Raw genomic sequence first — 23,311 nt, 5'->3', positions numbered from 1 at the left:
GCATCATAAGGCAGTGTAACACACATAATACTATCAAGTACTATCTGTGTTCTTCCATGTACATCACACATGCCTGTAATTGGGTAGTGTGACTGTCACTGTAAGGAAGTGAATGTATGTTAAATTTGTATGTTAAACACAAGCTTCCGATGATGGGATGAATACGTATGCAAGGCACTTAGTTATTGAAAAAGCCTTAAAGGACTTCTCATTCATCTGGTTGAAGTTTAGAAACTGTGCTGATCTCATTCTGTCTTATTTATTGTACCTTTATAATTAATGTATTAGAACATTATTCACCACCGATCTAAAGAAATCAATCATTAAAAATAAAGCAATATTACTCACAAATGTGCTTAAAGTTAACTTTTATTTGATTTGATTTCAAATCCTCCTCCAGTACTTAAACCTCTAATTTGGATCCCTTTAAGGGAAGCAAATAAAATGCAGCAAATGTGAATGTAAATATAAATGTGAACAAGAATGTGAATTGTTGCATTGTGTTAATAAGCCCAATGCCCAATAAGAACAAAAGAGTGGCACTTTATGACCGAATTCCCACAATAAAATCGACTTTTTAACTATGGGCTTTTGTTTCTTAAGTGTTTCTTCTCGAGTCCAGGAAATGTCAGTGAGTACAGCTCCAGTTTTGACTAATCCGAATCAGAAACAGATTTATTGGCCAAGTGCGTTCACACACACAAGGAATTTGGTTCCAGCTGTTGATGACTTTCAAAAGTACAGATATAAATAACACAATACATTTAATCTCTGTGAACAGTGAACAATTTCTGTGAACATTGAAAAATATATTGTGCTAAAGGGATATGGTGCTAAATTGAGCATGATGTGGACGTTTCACACTTTCCCCAACATTTTTAAACTTTTCACTATTATTAAAAATGTATTTAAAAGAGATTGAGATACTGATGGTAAATAGTAGGGTGACTGATGTGAATCATTTGCATTTGTCGGTTTTTAGGCTAAATCAGAGTTAAGAAACATTGGTTCCTACCAGGGGAATCAAAAACAAGACGGACCGGATTTCAGAAGCCCAAATGTCTGTTTACTCCCTTCATCAATGCACTACATCGAGCATTAAATAACAGCATCTGCGCCCTATGTAGTGCACTATGTGCTCATTAACGCATCATTGTGTTATTCAGTCTGATGTCTGTTTTGTAAGAAGGTAGTTTGTTCATGGCTGGCAATGTTAACCATTTAATACGACCTTACGTTTATAAATCCAGCCTGTTGAGGTTTTATTCAATGGATGGTATGGGCACGGTGGTCGCGACGCGTCGTTCCCGGTTCGAGCGGATGGACTTCGATAACGTGGTGCTGAGAAAACTTCCTGTAGAGGAGTCGGAGTCCCCCGGAGTGAGGATAGTCCGCGGCGCTTGTTTCTCCAGAGTGAAGCCGCAGCCGCTGCAGAATCCGCGCTTTGTAGCTTTATCCGGACGCGCCATGGCGCTGCTGGGCCTCAGCGAGGAAGAGGTGATAAATGACCCGCTGGGCGCTGAGTACCTGAGCGGCTCCCGGGTGATGCCAGGCTCCGAGCCCGCTGCGCACTGCTACTGCGGACACCAGTTCGGCAGCTTCGCTGGGCAGCTGGGAGACGGAGCTGCCTGCTATCTGGGTGAAGTGAAAGCTCCTGCTGATCAGAGTCCAGAGCTACTAATGGAAAACCCCAGCAAGCGCTGGGAGATCCAGCTGAAGGGGTCTGGACTCACTCCATACTCCAGGTAGACGTTCGGACATCATTTATTCTTTACGAACACACTTCAGTAAATTTACATTTCCAGCAATTAATTACATTTTATACAACTGAGCAATTGATGGTTAAGGGCCTTGCTCAGGGGCCCAGCAGTGGCAGCCTGGTAGACGTGGGATTCGAACTCACAACCTTCTGATTGGTAGCCCAACCACTAAGGCTACAATAATCTTATGTTTCCAGGTTCTCTGTCCAATAAACACTGATCCGTATTATAAGTGTATCAGTGTTGTCATTTTATACGATGTGCAGTATGTTGTTTTTTTTTTTTTTTTATACTATGTGCAATATATTAATTTCAATAACCAAGGCAAATTGTATTCTGTATATAATTTAGAGTGTACTCTGATTATTTATTCTTAATTCTTCTTTTTTACCTTATTATTTAATTCCTTATATAATGTTCTTGATGCTGTCTGAGAGTTGGCACATTTTCATTGTATTGTATACGATGAGGGGGCATGGTGGCTTAGTGGTTAGCAGGTTCACCTCACACCTCCAGGGTTGGGGGTTCGATTCCCGCCTCCGCCTTGTGTGTGTGGAGTTCGCATGTTCTCCCCGTGCCTCGGGCGTTTCCTCCGGGTACTCCAGTTTCCTCCCCCGGTCCAAAGACATGCATGGTAGGTTGATTGGCATCTCTGGAAAATTGTCCGTAGTGTGTGATTGCGTGAGTGAATGAGAGTGTGTGTGCACTGGGATGGGCTGGCACTCCGTCCAGTGTGTATCCTGCCTTGATGCCCGATGATGCCTGAGATAAGCACAGGCTCCCCGTGACCCAAGGTAATTCGGATTAGCGGTAGAAAATGAGTGAGTGAGGGTGAGTGTATATGATGACGATAAAGTACCTAAACTTTCCTTATTCAGCGTAACAAGTCTAATACCAGACCAATCTTTCTTCAGGCAAGCAGATGGACGTAAAGTTCTGCGCTCCAGCATCCGTGAGTTTCTGTGCAGCGAAGCCATTTCTGCCCTTGGGATTCCTACCACACGTGCTGGATCTGTAGTCACCTCAGACTCACGGGTCATGAGAGATGTGTTTTACAACGGCAATCCATGCATGGAGAGATGCTCAGTGGTGTTGCGCATTGCTCCCACCTTTATCAGGTCAGCACTGATATCAGGTCTTATGCAGAAAGTATTTACACCTATAAATATATAAAGATTTCTTATTATTTTGTGTGCTAGATAGTATACAATTTTTATTAAAATCAGAGATTTTGGTGTCTTGTTTTCCTTGTAGGTTTGGTTCATTTGAGATTTTCAAAGAGGAGGATAAATTCACCGGTCGGCAGGGACCCAGTTATGGATATAATGAGATACGAACCCAGATGCTGGATTATGTCATTGAAACTTTCTATCCAGAGATCCAACAGAGCCATTTGGACCCAGTGGAAAGGAACACTGCATTCTTTAGGGAGGTATGCTTTACCTAAAAACCTTCATCAGGAGTGGAGAAATAATAAATGCATTAGCTAGCCCATTGGACAAGTAAAAGCTCCAATCCAATTAAAGACATGCTTAATTGACTAGGACTAGTAAATGGTAGCTACACAATTTTATAATTAAATATGACAATCTAATGAAGTACATTAATAAATGCTTGGGGTAAAGGGGGCACTGATAATTCATTCATTCATTCATTTTCTACCGCTTATCCGAACTACCTCGGGTCACGGGGAGCCTGTGCCTATCTCAGGCGTCATTGGCATCAAGGCAGGATACACCCTGGACGGAGTGCCAAACCATCGCAGGGCACACAAACACTCTCATTCATTCACGCAATCACACACTATGGACAATTTTCCAGAGATGCCAATCAACCTACCATGCATGTCTTTGGACCGGGGGAGGAAACCGGAGTACCCGGAGGAAATCCCCGAGGCACGGGGAGAACATGTAAACTCCACACACACAAGGCGGAGGCGGGAATCGAACCCCCAACCCTGGAGGTGTGAGGCGAACGTGCTAAACACTAAGCCACCGTGCCCCCCGGCAATGATAATTATTCTCTTTTAAGTTTCTTATGTTAAAACATTGCCTTTCTCATTAACAGCAAGTCAGTACATGTCTTTATTTAATTATAACTTGCATTTTTACATATTCTCAATATGTTTATCTGTGATGAGGTTTTTCGCATGGTGTACTAGTTAGAGAGTTAGACAGCATTGTACAGATCTTTCTACATGTTCATAGTTCTGGACAAAAAGCTTACTCTATGTGCACGCTAGTTAATCCACCTAAATAAAAACACCTTGCCATCAACTAGATCACATCTTGGCTAAAATGGGAATGTTGTGGGGTTCAGAATGAGTAGTGTGTGCTACTTCCTGTACTTATTAGTCATATAACAATGTTATTATGAATTGGTGACAATTAACATCAATTGCAGTGCAGTGCGAATAAAGAAACAACAAGCATTCCTTCACTGGGGCAGCAACGCGTCCTGGTATAAAGTGGTTTCATGCCCATACATTTCTCCACCAATGTGTATGGCTTAGAGCTTTAAGTGGATGGTGACTGCATTTCAGCGTGGCACAACCGCAATACGCTGATAAATAAATTCAGTGCACTGGGGAATGACAGTGACTTCTGATGTGAAGGCACTATTAACTTGTTTAAATAAAAGCGATCAAATTATTATTATTTATTTATTTTTTTAAATGGAAAATCTAAAACAAGCAGTTATTGTGACTGTACTGTGACTATTGTGTTCTCATGTCACCAATGAAAAGCAATACAGTCTGCAGCTTGCATGTCATGTGTTATTGATTTTAACCTGTGGGATTGTGCAAAATCTCCTCAACACTTTAGCTACTTAATAATTCATAGTAGTTTCTATAAAATTTGCTTTGGAACAAAGCACATAATACTAAGCTGAGACTTTTAAGGTTTATTCTTTATATTTAAATCTTTATTTACATTATTTTTAATGATTAGATATTATTTGTGCTTGTTCATGATTTTCTCTCTCTTGTAGCTGATGATGAGAACAGCCAGACTTGTGGCCCAGTGGCAGTGTGTGGGATTCTGTCATGGTGTCCTCAATACTGATAATATGAGTATACTGGGGCTTACACTGGACTATGGACCATTTTGCTTCATGGACCGGTACGGTCTTACACACAGTCAGTGCTATCAGTGCTACATGGAAGTCTTTGAATTCATCATTTTAAATGAACTTTTTTACTAGATAAGATTCTGAAGATTTTGTTCAGGGTTTCTGATGGCGATTTATATCACAGAAAAAAAACCTGAAAATAATCTGGTGAATTTGACATTAATTCGACTTAGTGTCCTTAAGCTTGTTCTGGCCACATGCATTCTGTTGATCGGGATGCAGCCTGCAGCAGAATGTTAATGTCATTCTCTGTTTTTTCTTCTAAAGCTTTGACCCAGAGTTCATATGCAACGCCTCTGATAATTCTGGCCGTTACTCATATCAATCTCAGCCAGAAATCTGTCGCTGGAACCTGGCTCGGCTAGCAGAAGCTTTGAACCCAGATCTGCCTTTGGACCGGGCACAGGCTGTGTTGGAGGAGTACACGCCCCTCTTCAACATGTTCTACTTGCGCAACATGAGAAGGAAACTGGGCTTGCTGAGGAAAGAGGAACCAGAGGATGAGATACTCATCACGAACCTAATGCAGACAATGCACAACATGGGTACAAGGCTTAAACATATTTTATTAGGAGATTCCAAAAGACCTGAATGACTTTAAGCTGTGTATTTTTAGGAGCAGAATATCCTGGACTGTTTTCTATACCGAGCGACTTTCCTTTGTTCTGTGTAAATTTTCAGGTGCTGACTTCACCAACACGTTTCGCTGTTTGAGTCAGATCTCAATCCCCACAGAAGGAGAGGCAGCGGGCGACGATGACGCTGTCAAACAGGCCACAGAGCTTCTCCTGCAGCAATGTGCCTCTCTAGAGGAGCTAAAGGCTGCCAGCAAACCTAGTATGGACCCACGGTAAGGCAGTTTTTATCTTCTATATTCTCTATATATGGGTGTTTTTCACCGTGTATTATGTATTGAGACGTTTTCTGCCACAAGCTTTGTTTCAATAATGACTTTTAGGAAATTACTATTGAGTAAGTAATATTTTAAAATAGTATGGTCAAAAGTTGCAGCGGAAATCGAAGCAACACTCACTTTATAGCCTAGTGGCTAGCTGGCTAGCTAACTTATATTGATTTATATGTTCCTGTTAAAGGTGCTTCAGGTAAACTGGTGTCTTCTCTTCCTTTTCATCTTCAACTGACAATCTTTTTTAGTTTCAGTCAAACATTCCTAAAAGCTATCATTTGCTACCACTGATGATGTCACTAACTAATAAATATTCGCACTCTTGCAGGTACTCACTGTATGACCAATCAAATTAGTTGAACCAGAAATAAATGTTTTATAAATAGTTATAATTTGTACATTAGAAACACTAGAAACATTTTTAAGGAAAGTGTCAGATTTTTAGAAAAATTCTAAATCTGATTTTAACCCTGATTTACAAACTGAAGTGAACTTTTTGGCTATATAAAAATGCATTTTCAGCAGTGATCTGAGTACAAACTGTGTTAATTATATTTAAGTGGAATTATTGGAATAAGTAAGTGGAGCTAGATTTATTTTAATATGGTGTTTTCTCCCTGGTTTAGAAAGGAATAGTAAGTACAAGTACAGTATGTGATCTGTTTGTTTTTTTCCCCCTTTTGTTTACTTTTATTTTATTTATATCCTCATTTGAAGAATGAAACTGATTCATTTTAGAAACATTATGTGGTTTCAATTAGCTGTTATTTTCCCACAGTGAGCTCTCTATGCTGCTCTCCTTGGCTCAGAGTAACTCTGCGCTGTTCGGCATGATGTCAGATCGGCGGACGTTGGCCCGGGAGCTGGAGAAGCTGTCTAGGTTAAAGGAGCTGCTGGAAAGCACAGAAACAGACCTGAAGGCAAAGCAGACAGAGGCATGGACCTTCTGGATTAAACAATACAGGTGCGGATAGGGATGAGGCATTCAGTATGCAATCTTACAGAGCCACTGTGCTAGGCAACAACAGGTTGCTGGGAAACCTAAGTGATAAAGCACTCAGGGGTTTTATTAGGTACAACAGATGGTAGAAAGCTAGAACAAACATGATGGAAGTGTTTGTAGTCCCTTGAGAACATTTGTCAAAACACCCTCTTAGAGACTGTTTAAGATAATAATAATAATAATAATAATAATAATAATAATAATAATAATAATAATATTTCTCCTGCAATAACGATTTTTTTTGCTATAAACAGACCAGCATTTAGGAATAGCCTCTGCATTTACATGACGATGCCTTTGCTTGTCCACAGGCAGCGTCTTGCTCGTGAGTATGAAGGAGATTGTGATGTGAAGGCAGTGCAGGAGGAGAGAGTGCGTGTGATGGACAGCACCAATCCTCGTGTTGTGCTTCGAAATTACATTGCCCAGAATGCAATAGAAGCAGCTGAGAATGGCGACTTCTCTGAGGTTAATTTGTGACTACATTCGATTTTACTCGATCAAGCCTTAAATAAAAGTGTATTTTCCAAACTGAAAAAAAAAAATCCTCTGATGTTCTGTCATCAGGTTCAGAGAGTTCTGAAAGTGCTGGAGAAGCCGTTTTGCATGCAGGAGGGCTTGGAGCTGCCAGGCCGCACGGTAAGACGAGGGTCAGAGGAGGCACAAGAGAGCGATGAAGACGAGGGGCAAAGAGAGGCTGAGGAGGGTGTTACAGGAGCAGAGAGCAAAGTTATTGTGTCTTATGACAGTAAGCCCCCAGCATGGGCTACTAAAATCTGTGTCACATGATCATCCTAAAACCTTCAGGACAAGTAGCCCAGAGATTCCCTCTCTGGGTGTCTGTCTGTGAAGGCTATTTCAGGTACTAAACTCATGTTAACCAGTTTAAGAATATATAGAAAATATTTAAAAAACAAAGGTTAATTTCCTATGAAACTGAAAATGCGTTTTTACATATTTTTATTTTCTATATATTTGACTGGTTATAAATGATGACTTAGACCACCAGTCTAATTGACAGGTCTTAGTCGGAAAAGACAGGGTTTGGTGCTGTATAAACCAAAAATTATGTGGGCTAATGTGAGAGAGATTCTATTTTCATGTGTAATTTGAGTGTGCATGTGTGTGTGAGTGAGAGAGCAAGCGAGCAAAAGTCTTAACGCACAAATAAGTGAGCAGTAATGATTCAAAATGTAAGCGCACAATTAAATCATACCTGCAAACTAGTCGCTTTTCGGTTTTTAATCAAAATATGTCATTTGTGTGAATCGTGTAGATCCGAAGAGTTTGGGGGGGTGGGGGGCTTCTTTCAGCTGCGTCCGAAACCGCTTAGTGAGAATTTAAAACAAGAAGATAAGAATAGTGAAATTTCACTGCTTTTGGTTGCCGTCTTTGCGGCGATTAACATTATAGATAAACGCATCCAGCTCTGACTGCGCGTGCACGCTGCGCGTACCTGTGCTTCTCCGTTCAAATAACGCACTTTTGAAAGACTACAACGCACGCGCGTAAAAGCAAAGTAAAAAAAATCGCTCTTGGATCAAACTGATAAATAATTTTCTTTCCCATTCACGACATGTTTAACGTAATTTTTATTGTTTATTTATGAAAGTAAAAATTATAGTTTTAGGGTGGCTGAGATGACAGACAGGGGGCTCGAGGCACCTTATAAAAGATCTAGAACCGCCCCTGGTTCCAAGGCACTCAAATTGTACAGAGAAAAATTATTTCCAAGAAATTTTGGTAAAAGTGCTTTTTTTCACTTGAAGCAAATGTTGTCTTTTCCCTTTATGTTCTTGTTGGAGTGCTTCATTTTAAGTTCTCAATTTTTCTTCCGAGGGGGGGGGGGGGGGGTATATTTCGAACCTTGTCACCTTTTTCACCTCTTGTGAGTTTGCAGGTATGTAAATGCAACTAAGGCTTACAACAAATTACGTCTGTAGTATTCAAATGCAATTGAGTTATTAATAAATAATAATACGCAAATCATCATATGCTGGAATAAAAGGTTTGTGGTGTCTTATTTTAAACAAATTTAGCATATACCAGAATGTCGTTCTTATGGTTTCAGGACTGATGGAAACTGATGAAAATGGTGTAATAAGTATGTATTATAAGTTTGTATTATTTAGATTTAATAAACTGTAAAATAAATAAATAAATAAATAAATAAAATAAGTCATCTGCCAAAGACAATGGTGTTCATGTTCTTTGTATTATTTTATGAGCTATCAAATTTGTTTCATCTGTGATACTTCAACGGTTTAATTATACTTTCTCTTGAAGTTTACCTGATATGTGCAGGAACTATGACATTTACTAAATTGTACTAAATAAATAAAGCGTCATGTGTCACGGTCGGGGGGCACGGTGTCTTAGTGGTTAGCACGTTCGCCTCACACCTCCAGGGTCGGGGTTCGATTCCCGCCTCCACCTTGTGTGTGTGGAGTTTGCATGTTCTCCCCGTGCCTCGGGGGTTTCCTCCGGGTACTCCGGTTTCCTCCCCCGGTCCAAAGACATGCAGGTAGGTTGATTGGCATCTCTGGAAAATTGTCCCTAGTGTGTGATTGCGAATGAGAGTGTGTGTGTGTGTGCCCTGTGATGGGTTGGCACTCCGTCCAGGGTGTATCCTGCCTTGATGCCCAATGACGCCTGAGATAGGCACAGGCTCCCTGTGACCCGAGGTAGTTCGGATAAGCGGTAGAAGATGAATGAATGAATGAATGAATGTGTCACGGTCAGTGCGGTAGTGTTTTCTGCATGTTTGTAGTGTTGCTCTTTGTACATGTGTAAATTAACAGGATCATTGTACATGCATCTGTGCCTCAACCGAGCATCTAAAAACATGTCCTATACATAGGACATACAAACATAATATACAAATATTTTTATACAAAAATGTCATCTAATGATTTAAGTATTAAGTATCTTTTATTACAAGAAAGGAATAACATTACAGATGATGACTTTTGAACACAATCAACGTGTGAGCACATTGTGTTTCAGTGCAAAAAAGAGGAATGTCTGTGCCTCAAGGTCTGCAGGTTGGAGCCTGTTACCAAAAGCCTGCTTTTTGTACACAACCTACAAAGCTAGACAAGGAGAAAGTGCTTTAAACAGTTACAGAGAAAGAGATTTCTTCCTTTTTTTTAACTGATTGAACTGGGGTCTCCAATGACATGGGGTTATATCATTTAACAATTCTCCATATATTACAATGCAATGTAAAAAAAATATGTATATATATACAATGATATTTAAAGATGTACAAAAAATAAACTAAAGTTCTGCTGATCGTAAAAAATAAATATATAAGTATAATTAATTTTACCTAGAATAGGTGTAAGTAGTGTAGTTTTATGGATGAATCTAAAACTATGGTCCAATGGTACAGGACATGTTTTGTTGATGGCATCACGCCAGAGAAAAGGAACAGTGCTTACGTAGTGTACACGTTATACACGTGATGTGTAGGACGCTAGTGTGGATGTTGGCCACGGGGACGCGCGCAGTGGGCGGGTTCATGTACCTGCTCACGGCGCAGGCGCAGCTCGGCTTTTCCCAGGTATTTTCACTCATAGGTGTGTCGAAGAACTTTCCAATCACTGTGGCTGTATGTGAAACAATCACCTTTTTATTTTAATTGTTAAAACATTTTCAGCAAACTATGACCCAACGCTCGAGACCTGGTTATTATCGTCAGGAAGTGAACAAAACCATTTGGGAAGTACCTGAAAGATACAAAGATTTAAGACCGGTTGGGACTGGGGCTTATGGTACAGTATGGTGAGTGGGTTTCAGCTTCAACACCACATTATTCAAACCCAATGTATTACCTTTATTGACCTGTTTCAAGTGTGTTCGAGGGATTGTACGCGTTAGCGCTCTTAAAGTGCACAATGGCTTTGCTTTCTGGTCCAACATGGTTTCAGAGTTTTCATTGTATGTTATAAAAAAGTCCTCATTTCCTGTTTCGTTACTGTGTGTTCAAAGCCAATCACCTACTCCTGTTCTGTTCCGTCCTGTCCTGTCTTGGCCTGTAAGAAATGCCAGTGATATTAAATACCTCCCAGGCTATTAATAAAACTATTCTTTAACCTATTTTGTGTTTTACAACCTTAAAAAACCTCCCACACACCTTATATAATGTTAATATATAATTCACAGTACAGTCCTGATTGCTGACTTTGGTGAGAAACAAAATGACTTGTTTGGGTTTCCACAGAGCTCCTTTTTTTCTTTTCTTTTATTTATTTTTTTTAAATAACATGTTAAGCCTTTTCTTTTAAAATGCATGCACGCCTTTAATCGAATGAATAAAAATGTATTTTATGATCCTAGCTCTGCTCAGGACCGCAGAACTGGGTCAAAGGTAGCTATCAAGAAGCTCCTTCGGCCTTTCCAGTCAGAGCTTTTTGCTAAGAGGGCTTACCGGGAACTCCGACTTCTTAAACACATGAAACATGACAATGTGAGTAACCCAAGTATCCGTATTGCATAGTGTGCCTGTTTTGCTTTTATATGAACTCACAACTCTGCTTTATTTTGTAGGTTATTGGACTGCTGAATGTTTTCACCGCAGACCTGTCACTGGACCGATTCCAAGACTTGTAAGCTTATTTAATCCTTCCTTCACTCTTTTTTTTTTTATTATTTTAAAAATCTGATGTATGATTATGAGTGCATGGTGTCCTTGCTGCTTGTTTTTTTTAAATTAATTTTGTTTTGAGCATGATTTCTCAAGAACTCATTCAAGCATTTTATTTTCCAAGTACAACTTGAATACAACTGTAGAAAATATCCAAATATTTGTCAGTTTCTCTCTTTCTCTTTCATGCTCAGTTACCTCGTGATGCCCTTTATGGGTACTGATCTTGGAAAACTTATGAAAACAGAGAAGCTTTCAGAAGACAGAGTTCAATATCTTGTCTACCAGATTCTGAGAGGACTAAAGGTGTGTGTCTTATATATTTTTTCCCTTTCTTTTACACACACCTAGACAAACAGACTCGTAAATTATCTTCTCTCATTCACAGTATATCCATGCTGCTGGTATCATTCATAGGGTAAGCTGCATATATTTTCATATACTGCTACATACTAGTGAAGTAATAATGCATGCAATAATGCAATAATGCTCAATGATTATTGTTGTAACGTACAGGATCTCAAGCCAGGCAATTTAGCCATCAATGAAGAATGTGAACTCAAGGTAACACAGCATATCACGTGCGCTTCGTGTCTGATCTACATTACAGCAGATGGGAATGATCCTTATATATTTCTATGCATTTTTTTCATATATTAGATCCTGGATTTTGGTTTGGCGCGTCAGGCGGATATTGAGATGACAGGATATGTTGTAACTCGCTGGTACAGAGCCCCTGAGGTCATCCTCAGCTGGATGCATTACACACAGACTGGTGAGTCATGTATTTATGAAGGTATGGTGTTTTTCTTAGGTCAGCCTTTTAATTGATTTTATGATCTTCAGTCTGAGATCACAGACTTTCAGGCTGGATATGAATCATGCAAACCTTATCCAAGTGCATTCAACTTACCATAGAAGTGGGAAGTTGAAATGCCGAATTAAGGAATTTACATCTTCTGTGCTTTCAAGCTACAAATTGGGGGGAAAACGTATACCCTCATATACCAAGCTTGTCAGCGAACTATATGTTCTTCCTTAAAACAGTGTACTATGTTGTCATTGTTGTAGCATTAACGAGTGAATGTATCAGGATGTTGATCTAATACACATACTAGTATATACAGTAGAACTCCTTTCAAGTTAGGATGTGCTGCTTTGTTTACAGTTCATGCTGATTTGACCTTAATTGAATCCAGAGATGTTCCCGTGCCAGCTGTGAGATATAATCTCTCTAGCAGGTCCTGCTTTATCCTCTGGTACAGTGGGAAGTGCCTGGTACAGCGGTAACAGGAGTTGAAGCACATGAAAAGCACTTGCTTTTGCTCCAGCCCTTCTGGCTGTCCTTTAATTCTTAATTAAATCAGTCCTAAACTTCTTGATTAAATTACTGTTGGAGTCTACCAGCAAATGCTCAGACACAGTATGTCAAGTTGTTTTATGAATCAGACTTCACTATATTTGTATACCTTGCACCTTGTGTTTTCTTGACAGGCACACAAACAAACCAATAATTATCAAGAGTATGAGGCTCTTGTCACATTCACAAACACAGCATATCTGGTGTGTTAAATTTCATTCAGTTATCTAAAAGAAAATCAGTTATCTGGAACTGATGGCTTTTACACAACTAATATGGCACAAACTATGGTTGCAAGATTGACACATTTGGAGGAAACACAACAAACTTGTTTAACTACCAAGGATGGTGTCTATCAACACCTCTGCAATCAATAACAAATACATCTGGAACTTTGTAATGAGTAAACCAAACACTGTTGCCATGATATTTTACCTTGACAATAATATAATACCTGCCAAAACAGTGAAAAATGTAGGATTAAAATGTCATTTCTGAGGTTATGTTTACTTTTTTAGTTATATTTCAAAAAATAAGGTATTGGTTTGCTGAGTTCTAGTGAAAACCAACAGGAAAAATAATGATATTTTGTAAACCGTGTTCCAGCATGAACAAATTGTGCAAAGCCAATATTTGGGCCATGACCTACCCACCATTAGCCCACAATGCATCACACTCGCTCTAATCATCTATCTGTGCTCAGACACTACATCCTTCAGGTAATACAGAAGGCATGTATCAAGGCTCTTTTCTGTGTTGGCGCCTCACTGGTGGAATGAAGTTTTCCTTCATTCGAACAGCTGATTCACTGCGGTGTTTTTTTTCCCGAAACCATACTAACATCCATAAATTGGGATTTTAGTCTGACAGTACATAGTCTCTGACATGGTGGAAATTATGGAGGCTATAAATTGTTAAAGCATATCTCTCACTTTCTTTTCAGTGGACATCTGGTCTGTTGGCTGTATCATGGCAGAGATGCTTATTGGAAAACCGCTGTTCAAAGGACATGATCGTATCCTTCCCTCCTACATATACTGTAAAACACTGTCAGACATCACTACAGAATGCCTCGGAAGGGCTGTATTAGATATATTACTAGAAGATGCAAGTAGCTAGTGTGCTTAAATGTGTCGATCCTGTGCACCATATTTCCTTGTCACATGATGTTTTATTTTTGACCCTTGACCGTGTTGCCTCAGACCTGGATCAACTGACTGAGATAATGAAAATCACTGGAACTCCTACACAAGAATTCATCTCCAAATTGCAATCCCAGGATGTGAGATACATTTCATTCAGTAATTCCATGTAGGATCAGCAGAAAATGCCTTTTATTCCTGAGTTGCATATTTACATAGAAACCCCATATTTCATATATTTTAGGCTAAAAACTACATTCAGAAGATGCCCAAACTTAGGAAGAGAGATCTTCAGATTTTAATGCCTGACACCAACCCTCAAGGTACAAGCTCTGATTTTTTACACATCTAGACACTGTTCGTTTCTCCACCGATTTTTAATGATAAGTAGCGTTTATTTCTGGCAAGCTAGGAATCCCTGTTTGATGTTACTGTGGCTAGATGCTGGCAAACAGACCAAAACCACCTTTACTATAATTGTCTCTACTATAGAAAATGTAGAATACTATGGCATCATTCCAAACTAAGAACATAGTTAAAATAAAAGATTTTAGGAATAATTCAAGGAAGCTTTAAAGGCTATTTGTTGTTTCCAAAAGAAAATGATGGATGGGCAAGACTGAATATTCTAAAAATCTGTAAACCTAGACACTTCTGCCCATTTATTATTTAATAAATAGATATACATTATATTTTACATATTAAATTTAAGGCAAATTAAAGAAATATTATTTGCCTTTGGACACTCAGTGTTGGTGTTTTTTTTTTGTAGTTGGAATGCAATCTTTAAATGCAGTTTTCTACCTTTTCAGTTTTTCTACCAGATTTAAAATGCTTTTCTTGTGATTTAGATATGTACTAAAAAGAAGCACGATTCTGTTAAGAAATATCCATTATGTTTTGAATATGTCAAACATCACAGCCACCACACTTAAGTTTTATTGTTGTCATGACGTAAATATATGTGATTTATATTACCTGCAGCAATTGCTGTGTTAGAGTCCATGTTGTTGCTGGACCCGGAAAGCAGAGCGACAGCAGCTCAGGGTTTGGCGCTGCCCTACTTCTCTGAGTTTCGTGAGCCTGAGGAGGAGACTGAAGCTCCACCGTATGATCACTCACTGGACAATGCTGAGCAGTCCCTGGAGCAATGGAAACGTAAGTGGACTTTAATTTAATGCATGGCGAATCCTTTGTTAACAGTGAAGCCAGGCATACGTTATGATTTGATAATGTTGTTCACTGCTTACAACTTGCATAGTTATGCCTTTGATTTAGTATACTTTTATACTGTGCACAAATAATCATTAGGGCATACTGTAGGTGCTTTCACTATACATGAGGCATGAAAGATAAAATTCACCTTCACTGGCGACTGTTAAATCTAACCGTTTTAAAAAAATAAATAATACAGGCTAAGATCGTAGTGTCTAAAAGCAGTAACTGGCTTAGTAGAGGTAGCAGAGATGGGACGATTCCAGAAAAAATGGAGGATCGGATATTATGGAAGACGATATGTTGAATATCGGATCGTGTAACAAATGCGAAACATTAGAATTGGATTTGGAAAAGAATTGGATTTGTCTACTGGAAAGCAGAAATGTAAACATTCAAAGAGACTTGACATGTTTATATATTAAAATGGATTATATTTATATTATAATATGTGATTTTGTGTTAAAGTTAAAGGTAGTTTTTCAAGTAAACAATAATGAATGGGTATCGGTATCAGCTGCTACTCAAGTTTTCAGTATTATTATTGTAAAAGAAAGAGTGGTGTCATGGATTCTCTACTGTTCATTGTGTGTTGGAATCATGCTTCACCGATCGTTTACAGATTTTAAGGCCCATTAGCAATCTTTTATTCAGTAGTTTACTTCTTAAGTTATAAACCTCTGTTATTGTAGTTGTTAGAATTATATGTAGTAACTTACTTATACCCAATAATTCATATTACATTTTTTTTTTTCTATCTGTCTCTCTCTGATCTACTCCATCCTTCTGTTCAGGACTCACTTTTAGCGAGATTCTTACCTTCCACCCTCCGCCACTGGGGCCAGTGCCAAAAGAGACATCACTCTGAGATGAGTGAATCTTTCTCAGAATCTTTCCACATTAAACATCTCAAACCAAGTGTGCCATAGCTTGATTTATGTGACCTATGGTATTGTGTGTTTGTATACAGTATATAAATTATATATAATTATTCGGTATTTAAAATATACATTATGAACTTTACATTGTGTTTCAGTTAGTACTGCTGTGTTGGTGGTCAGTCATAAACAATTCCAGTCACATGCCTTTATTAGGACACAATGTATTCATGTATATACTGGAACACGAAGATTATATATAATCATTTCTTTTAGCAAGTGTCTATAATTCTGTGGTCTGCTGTGGTCCATGGACACATTTGAGTCCAGTGACAATTGAGTCTATGCATTTGTTAAACTGAATATCTTTTTTATGAATATAAGTATTTTTGAAAATACATTTGCTACAGCTGATTGTAACCAAACTTCTGCTTTTTTGCAATAAAGACAATTTGGTTTATGTAAATGATTGATTTTTTTTTTTCTATCCTTGTTTTGGGTTTATATGAGTGCACATGTGGCAATAATAAATGGTTAGTTTTAATCACGTTGATGCCACAGCTGTCCATGGCCGGGGGTCTAAAGGAGCAAAACTGGCCATAATCTGTCAGTGGGATATTTTGCAGATACGAATATTTGGTGCACTGAACAGATACAGACTGTGTAGATCTGTTATACAGCTACAGTAGAGATGGCAGTGTAGATTTGTGGAAATCAAATCCTGTGCTGGTGTTTAAATCACCAACAGAGGGCAGCACTGGTTTTCTTTCACACAAGTAAACATTTAGGACTTGTACTTTACATTGTTACAACATTCTTCTTTTTTAGATGGTTTTAGTAGTATCAAGTAGCCACCAGTGTAATGTAAATATTCTGAAATTAACAATTAAACATGTTAATTATGAAATCCTAATTCTGAATTTCAAATTTGCACACGCCATGTGCACTTTTTTGGTTTTCATGATTTAACTTTGAAGCAATTCTTGTAATCTTCATTAGCTGTAGATTTGGATGTTTAGTTTCTTTTCTTTTTTAAGGACTACTCTGGCTCTTGTTGCAAATTTGCGCAGTGACTAGCAGGATAGCCATTTGCATGACTGCAGGATCAAAGAGGCACCCTCCCCATCTCCACTGTGTGTGTGTGTGTGTGTGTGTGTGTGTGTGTGTGTGTGTCCATCCGTCCGTCCGTCCTCTATGGGACATCCGCATAGTTCATATCCATGTCAGACTGTTCTGTCCTGAGGAATACATGGGGAGGAAAATACATTTGTTATCCAATTCTGAATTCAGCTGAGAGAAGCAGACAGCACAGTGGTCCACTCTCTATCCTCCTTCCCCAACCAGCTGCCGATGTGTGTACCTGTTGACTCCTAGCAGGGAAATGTTTTTCCATGCTCTCCTACAGTTTTTTGCATGTGAAACCAGCCTGTTTACAAACCTGTTTACTAATGAACAAGTCATTAGTTGAAGCCCAAGTAAAACAGGATCAAGTGGATTTTTAAAAAGAAATGAATTCAATTATGAAGATGTTATTAGAGTAATTAATGAACTTGCTTTTGCGCTTCATTTTCTAAATATATTAGACTAAAAGATCTACCAGACCGGATCAGCTTTTTGTTCTTGTTTAAACTATTTCCTAGAGGTTAAAAAATACCTCTGAACATTACATAACCAAATTACAAGTGTGCATTAATTAAGTCTATATCAGAAAAACCTGTTAGAATGTATATGTATTGCTGAGTGCTCACAATTTCACATGCTAAATAACATCTGGTTCCATATTTGTGGCTTTATCATGGCTCAGACTTCTTAGAGAACACTCTGTTCTGCGGTCAGACTGTTAAACTGCCCATTTTTCCAACATCTGCATACTGTATTCTCCATGTTGCATAACAGTTGTGAACAGTGGTAATAAATTGCTCAGGGTTTGCTCGTGTTTACATAGTTTGCATAGTGTTGAATAGTTCATGCTCCTGTACTGAAAAATAAGTTGTTGTTTTGTTTTTATAGCTGATGGGATTCAGTCTAGTATAAAGCCTAGAGAAAAGAAATATCTATTTTAATGTGGGAATCATGATTACAAGAGTATAATGAGCTGTTGATAAAATTCATGTAATAATAAAAATAATTATAATAACAGGTTGGCTTATAAGTAGAGAATAAAGTAGAAAAATAACCGACGTGGTACTGCGATACAACCTGTCATGAAGCTGGTTATCTTATCATTACAGCAATCCAGACGTGTTTCATTCTTCTTATATCACGTCAATATTCCAATTTTCATTTATTAATGATAAGATTTTCATTATTAAGTAGTGCATGTAAACCATTTATCATTATATTTAACATTGTTAAATAGCTGCAAAACAAGATAGGTACCGTTATGTCTTATAAAAGAACAGCTATCAACATCCTTACCACCAGCCTCTTTTTCATCTCTTTCTTAAAGTTAATAAGACAAAGAACACAGCTTACCACCAGAAAACTGGAACATTTTGTGGTTTAAATATTATTTGATTTATAATAAAGGCCAATTAATATAAACCCGTAAACTGTCCTTGTATTTGTCTCTGACAGGACCCAATTGATAACAGCTGGCACTGAAAAAAAGGTTTATTAAGTGCATAATTCAACTTTTTCTGTCTTCAAATATATTATCATTTTCTATAAATATACAGTATGTACACAAATCTATCTCATATGACATATCTTATGTTTTGGTACATACTCCTCCTGCATAGTTCCCTCTATGTTTACATTCTGTCTTTCTTTTCTTAAAAAGACACACATGCCCTCAGACCGTTGAACTGATCTGAAAGAGCACACAGACTTTGCAGACAGCTCTAGAGGAAATTCCACAGGCTTATGTGTTCCTGCTAAACGTCCCAGCATAAGTCAAAGAACCTGGATCTGTCCAGTCACTTGGTGAAGACAGAAAAAACTGTATAAGATGGTAATTCCAAGATCATGCTAGGTTCCTCTCAGACTTGGGCTAGAGACCAAACATGGTAAAAGAGGCATTTTAAGTACCGTGGTTGGAAAAACAAACTTGTTCCAGAAAGTTACACACTTTAAAATTACTTTGCAACAGTCTAACACAGGATCATTTGACTGTTTCCTCTCCTCTCTAATGTGTCATCTCAGAACTATGAATTTATCCTACCTGATCACAAGCCATTTTAAATGGAGCTTCAGCACATATACTGTATAGTATTCTTCTGATATACACTTTCTTAACTTTCTTCATCTACAAAGATCACACAGAAGATCTGCAATGAATTAAGGTTAATCAAAATAATCTGCTCTATATTAACTCTGGTAGACAGTGAATGTCCAGTAGCACAGACCTGGCAGGAATGGCGAGTCCCAGCAGGCCTTCCCTGACTGCAGGGGGTTTTAAGATCCTAGTCTCACTTGCAAGAGTAATTGTGAGAAAGTTAAGGGGCTTTCCATTGCAGACTGTAGAACACTGGCAGTTCTGAAGTAGTTTCCTGGCTTTATAATTTAACAATTGATAACAATGTTCTTATGACCAGAATGTTCTAGATATAGGTGGTTTAATGTCAACAAAATTGCAGCGCACTCCCTGTAAAGGAGTTTGGAAAGGTCTTAGATTTTGGGCAGCTATTAAATAGCCAGCCATTGTTTTTTTGTTTTTTTTGCCTTTAAAAAAATAAAATAGATATACTTTATTATACATAATAAAAGCAATACCACACTATAACAGGTTCAAATGTATTTGACATGCACAATAGTAATTCATAAATTGGATAGATGATTAATGATTATTGAACCTCTTAACCAATAGTGTACTATTGTAAAAGGGATGCCAGGTCTCAGTGGAATAACCAATACATTGGCCAATACAAAAATTGCCAAAACTCAAAAGCTGAAGCTCCCAATCATAGTATCAATTACCAAAATGAAGACTTATACTGGTGAATATATTCCCATACTTACAAAGTAACATTGTATGCTCTATTTGAATGAAGGTTTCTTACCATGCAGTCTTCAATGTCCAAAATAAAGAATACAAATGAGCAATGAGCAAACCATTCACTTATGCACAAAAAAAACACATTCATACAGTATATGCAGTGTACTGTTTTACTATAATTAATTTATTAAATAATCCAATCAGGGGCACGGTGGCTTAGTGGTTAGCACGTTCGCCTCACACCTCCAGGGTTGGGGGTTTGATTCCCGCCTCTGCCTTGTGTGTGTGGAGTTTGCATGTTCTCCGCGTGCCTCGGGGGTTTCCTCCGGGTACTCCGGTTTCCTCCCTCGGTCCAAAGACATGCATGGTAGGTTGATTGGCATCTCTGGAAAATTGTCCGTAGTGTGTGATTGCGTGAGTGAATGAGAGTGTGTGTGTGCCCTGCGATGGGTTGGCACTCCGTCCAGGGTGTATCCTGCCTTGATGCCCAATGACGCCTGAGATAGGCACAGGCTCCCCGTGATCCGAGGTAGTTCGGATAAGCGGTAGAAAATGAATGAATGAATGAATAATCCAATCATCTTCAGTAATCACTTCAACCTAGTTAAGGACAAAGTGGATCCAGAGTCCATCCCAGTAACCCTGAGTACAAAGCAAGGATACACCATGCATAGGATGCCATTCACATCACACTGCATCAAAAACACTGTTTGCACAGTCATTAACACTTAGATAGAATTTAGAGAAGTCAAGCCACCTAACGTCATACTTTTGAGAGTTGGAGGAAGGAAGCCCACACAAACGCAATACACTTTAATGTAATTACAATACCTTATTTTTACTAAAACACCATTGTACCTTTAACCATAAGCACAGTCCAGGTAAGTTTAAGATAGTCTGTGAGTTTGCAAAATCCACCAACTTACCTATTTGGTTTGCAAAACGCTGACATAATTAATGTGATGTATGCAAAAAATTCAACCCCCAACCTGTGGCCAAAAAACAACTTGTATTAGCTATACAAAAGAAACCCAACGTGCAGACTTGGCAAACCGGTACTGCCATGACACAAATGTCAGTTTGTCTTCTCAAACAGATTTTGTCAGGATGAGTGTGTGAAATGCTTTTTCTAACTATTTTAGCCAAAGCAACTGACATGTGAGGTAAATTGGAATCATGTACATGGAAAAGGAAAATTCGACATTGAACAACTTGCTAGTTATCTTTAGAATTATCATTTGATTTATTTTGTATTGAAATTTAGTTTTGACTCCCTCCTGTTACTACCAATTGAATTTATCCTTAACCTTTATGCTAATACTGCCACCAACACCATCATGCTAGTCATATCAAAGATCATTTGCTAGCTGAGCTGTCTGTTATTTAACTTAACTTCCATAACATTGAATGCTGTTCTAAACTGGAGTGAAGATTTTGCTCCACTGTTTTAGGAACTAAGAGTGAAACCTGACCATTACCACTTATACCTGAATTGATGAAATATTGAAATGGTTTCTATTAAACACCTTTTTAACTGTTCTAGCAATGTTCCCATGTGACAACAAAGAGGGACACAAATGTTTTGTCACAAGAATAATGAAAATACTGCACCCACCAGCAAATTAGCACCAGAATGACTAAGCACATAACAAAAAAATCAGTTACAATATAATGGACTTTTCCCCAAAATGACTTTTGAGCTGACAACCTTGCGGTCAACAGCACTAGAAAAAGCTTCTATTGCAATAGCTAAAGCAAAGCAGCATGTAGTGATGCAAAAGTAAATCCAAGCACTGCATAAATAAACACAAGAGTTTGTCTGCAATGAAGTGTTGTAATAAAAAATGGGACAAAAAGCAGCATTTTAGAATAAGCTTGATAAGATGGCTCTTCATCTGTTTCCCAGCATATAACCTGAACTCAGTTCAAGTACATAATGTTGTTCACCACATTTGAATACATGCAGTAAATAAAGACTTTTAGGTGCCATGGAGAATGAGTAGCTTTGCTTAGCATGTGTTTTACAGTCCTTCGTAATCTGTATGGTACAAGTGTGTGCAGATAGCAGACAAAAGCCTCCATATGGTTCATATGGAATGCAGAGCAGGTGAGAAGACAACATGAATCACTGTGCCCATTTCTCATTTATGCCTGCAGTGTAGAGGCCATGGCCAGGTCAAAGATCAAAAGACTATTCTATTAAATAAAGTATTTTTTTAAGTATAAAGTAATAAAAAATATATGGTTTAAACATTTGGAATGTGCATTAAATATTATATATTATACACAAGTGTATTGGGCAGATAGATAAACAATTTGCATGACTGAAATGATATGAAAAGATTAGACATTGGGTTACTGTTTGTACCTTTTCCTAATTCATCCATAAGTAATCCATTGATATAAAAGGATCATCATGAGTTTGATTTTTTTAAGGGTTTTGCATGAGATCAAACTGAAGGAAATTGGCCTACATGATAACCTGCTGAATTAATTTATACGTAGGTCAATAAGTAAAGAATAAAATGCTATAAAAAAATAACCAATCATAGAGAAATATTTAGTGACTCTGAAGTAATTTTTCATTCAATAGCAGCACATCCTGAAGATTTCTACTACTAAGATAACACAAAAGTGCCAACGGTTTAAAATTTTGATTTATTAATGAACAACAGGCCATAATTTTAAATTTTTTAGTTGAATTTAATGTTGTGAAATGTCTGATAGACAGTTCCTGTTATCAGGTATAGCAATTATAAACATTATTTAATTTCTTCACCTTCCTCTCATTACATTTCTTTCATTAAATAGCACATTTTTATAAATTGTCCACCATATAAGTGAACGAACTGAACAATAGCACATTAATATAAACGTCTGATTTGGATTGTGGCTGGCACTACGGTCAGAGGCGTGCTGGAACAGAAAAATAATCAACAATTTCTGACAGGTAAGATATATATTATGGTATATAATGGTTTATGGAAGAAAAGAAACAACACAAACAACAACTCACAAACCAAATTTATAGGATTAGCCATCTGGAGGCTTTGGGATGGAGGCAACTGGAGGCTTTGGGATGTTTATTTGAAATCTTATCACAGATAAAATTGCTTAATGCTTTATACTTATTCGCGTGTGCAAAAAAAAAGTTATTTGAACAGGAAGTCATTTTCAAACAAAGGATTTCTCACATTTTTTTCCCCAAAGGGTTTTCTTTGGCGAGGATAGAAAAAAACCCTCTCACTACTTCTACTGACACACTGAACGCCAGCTGTGCCATTAACATCATCCCTGACGTGAACAAAAGCACTTTCTTGTGAGAATAC

General features: G+C 38.0%; 2 protein-coding genes across 2 annotated transcripts; both read left to right on the top strand.

The window, feature by feature from the left end:
- Positions 1-1,129: 1,129 nt before the first annotated feature.
- On the top strand, positions 1,130-8,028 carry selenoo1 (selenoprotein O1). The gene is made up of 9 exons (XM_060878183.1): positions 1,130-1,745; positions 2,675-2,878; positions 3,015-3,192; positions 4,752-4,882; positions 5,160-5,437; positions 5,574-5,742; positions 6,578-6,763; positions 7,114-7,270; positions 7,370-8,028. The coding sequence occupies exons 1-9, from the start codon at positions 1,201-1,203 to the stop codon at positions 7,598-7,600; spliced, it is 2,079 nt and encodes a 692-aa protein (XP_060734166.1). The 5' UTR covers positions 1,130-1,200; the 3' UTR covers positions 7,601-8,028.
- A 2,207-nt stretch (positions 8,029-10,235) lies between these two features.
- On the top strand, positions 10,236-16,511 carry mapk12a (mitogen-activated protein kinase 12a). The gene is made up of 13 exons (XM_060878182.1): positions 10,236-10,367; positions 10,464-10,588; positions 11,144-11,273; positions 11,354-11,412; positions 11,645-11,756; positions 11,839-11,868; positions 11,967-12,014; positions 12,111-12,225; positions 13,754-13,825; positions 14,013-14,092; positions 14,197-14,275; positions 14,937-15,110; positions 15,962-16,511. The coding sequence occupies exons 1-13, from the start codon at positions 10,269-10,271 to the stop codon at positions 16,033-16,035; spliced, it is 1,197 nt and encodes a 398-aa protein (XP_060734165.1). The 5' UTR covers positions 10,236-10,268; the 3' UTR covers positions 16,036-16,511.
- The last annotated feature ends 6,800 nt before the right edge of the window (positions 16,512-23,311 follow it).

This window comes from Tachysurus vachellii, chromosome 9, assembly GCF_030014155.1.
Source record: "Tachysurus vachellii isolate PV-2020 chromosome 9, HZAU_Pvac_v1, whole genome shotgun sequence".
In the NCBI taxonomy this organism is placed as follows: Eukaryota; Metazoa; Chordata; class Actinopteri; order Siluriformes; family Bagridae; genus Tachysurus; species Tachysurus vachellii.
Note: the sequence above shows the minus strand (reverse complement) of the source record. Positions and strands in the feature narration are given on the sequence as shown.

Bases quoted from the DNA above. Each gene is read 5' to 3' on its own strand.
- mapk12a (XM_060878182.1), top strand. From the start codon at position 10,269: ATGTGTAGGACGCTAGTGTGGATGTTGGCCACGGGGACGCGCGCAGTG. The intron at 11,869-11,966 runs GTAAGCTGCATA...TGTAACGTACAG, and splicing joins CTGCTGGTATCATTCATAGG to GATCTCAAGCCAGGCAATTT. The intron at 14,276-14,936 runs GTACAAGCTCTG...TATTACCTGCAG, and splicing joins GCCTGACACCAACCCTCAAG to CAATTGCTGTGTTAGAGTCC.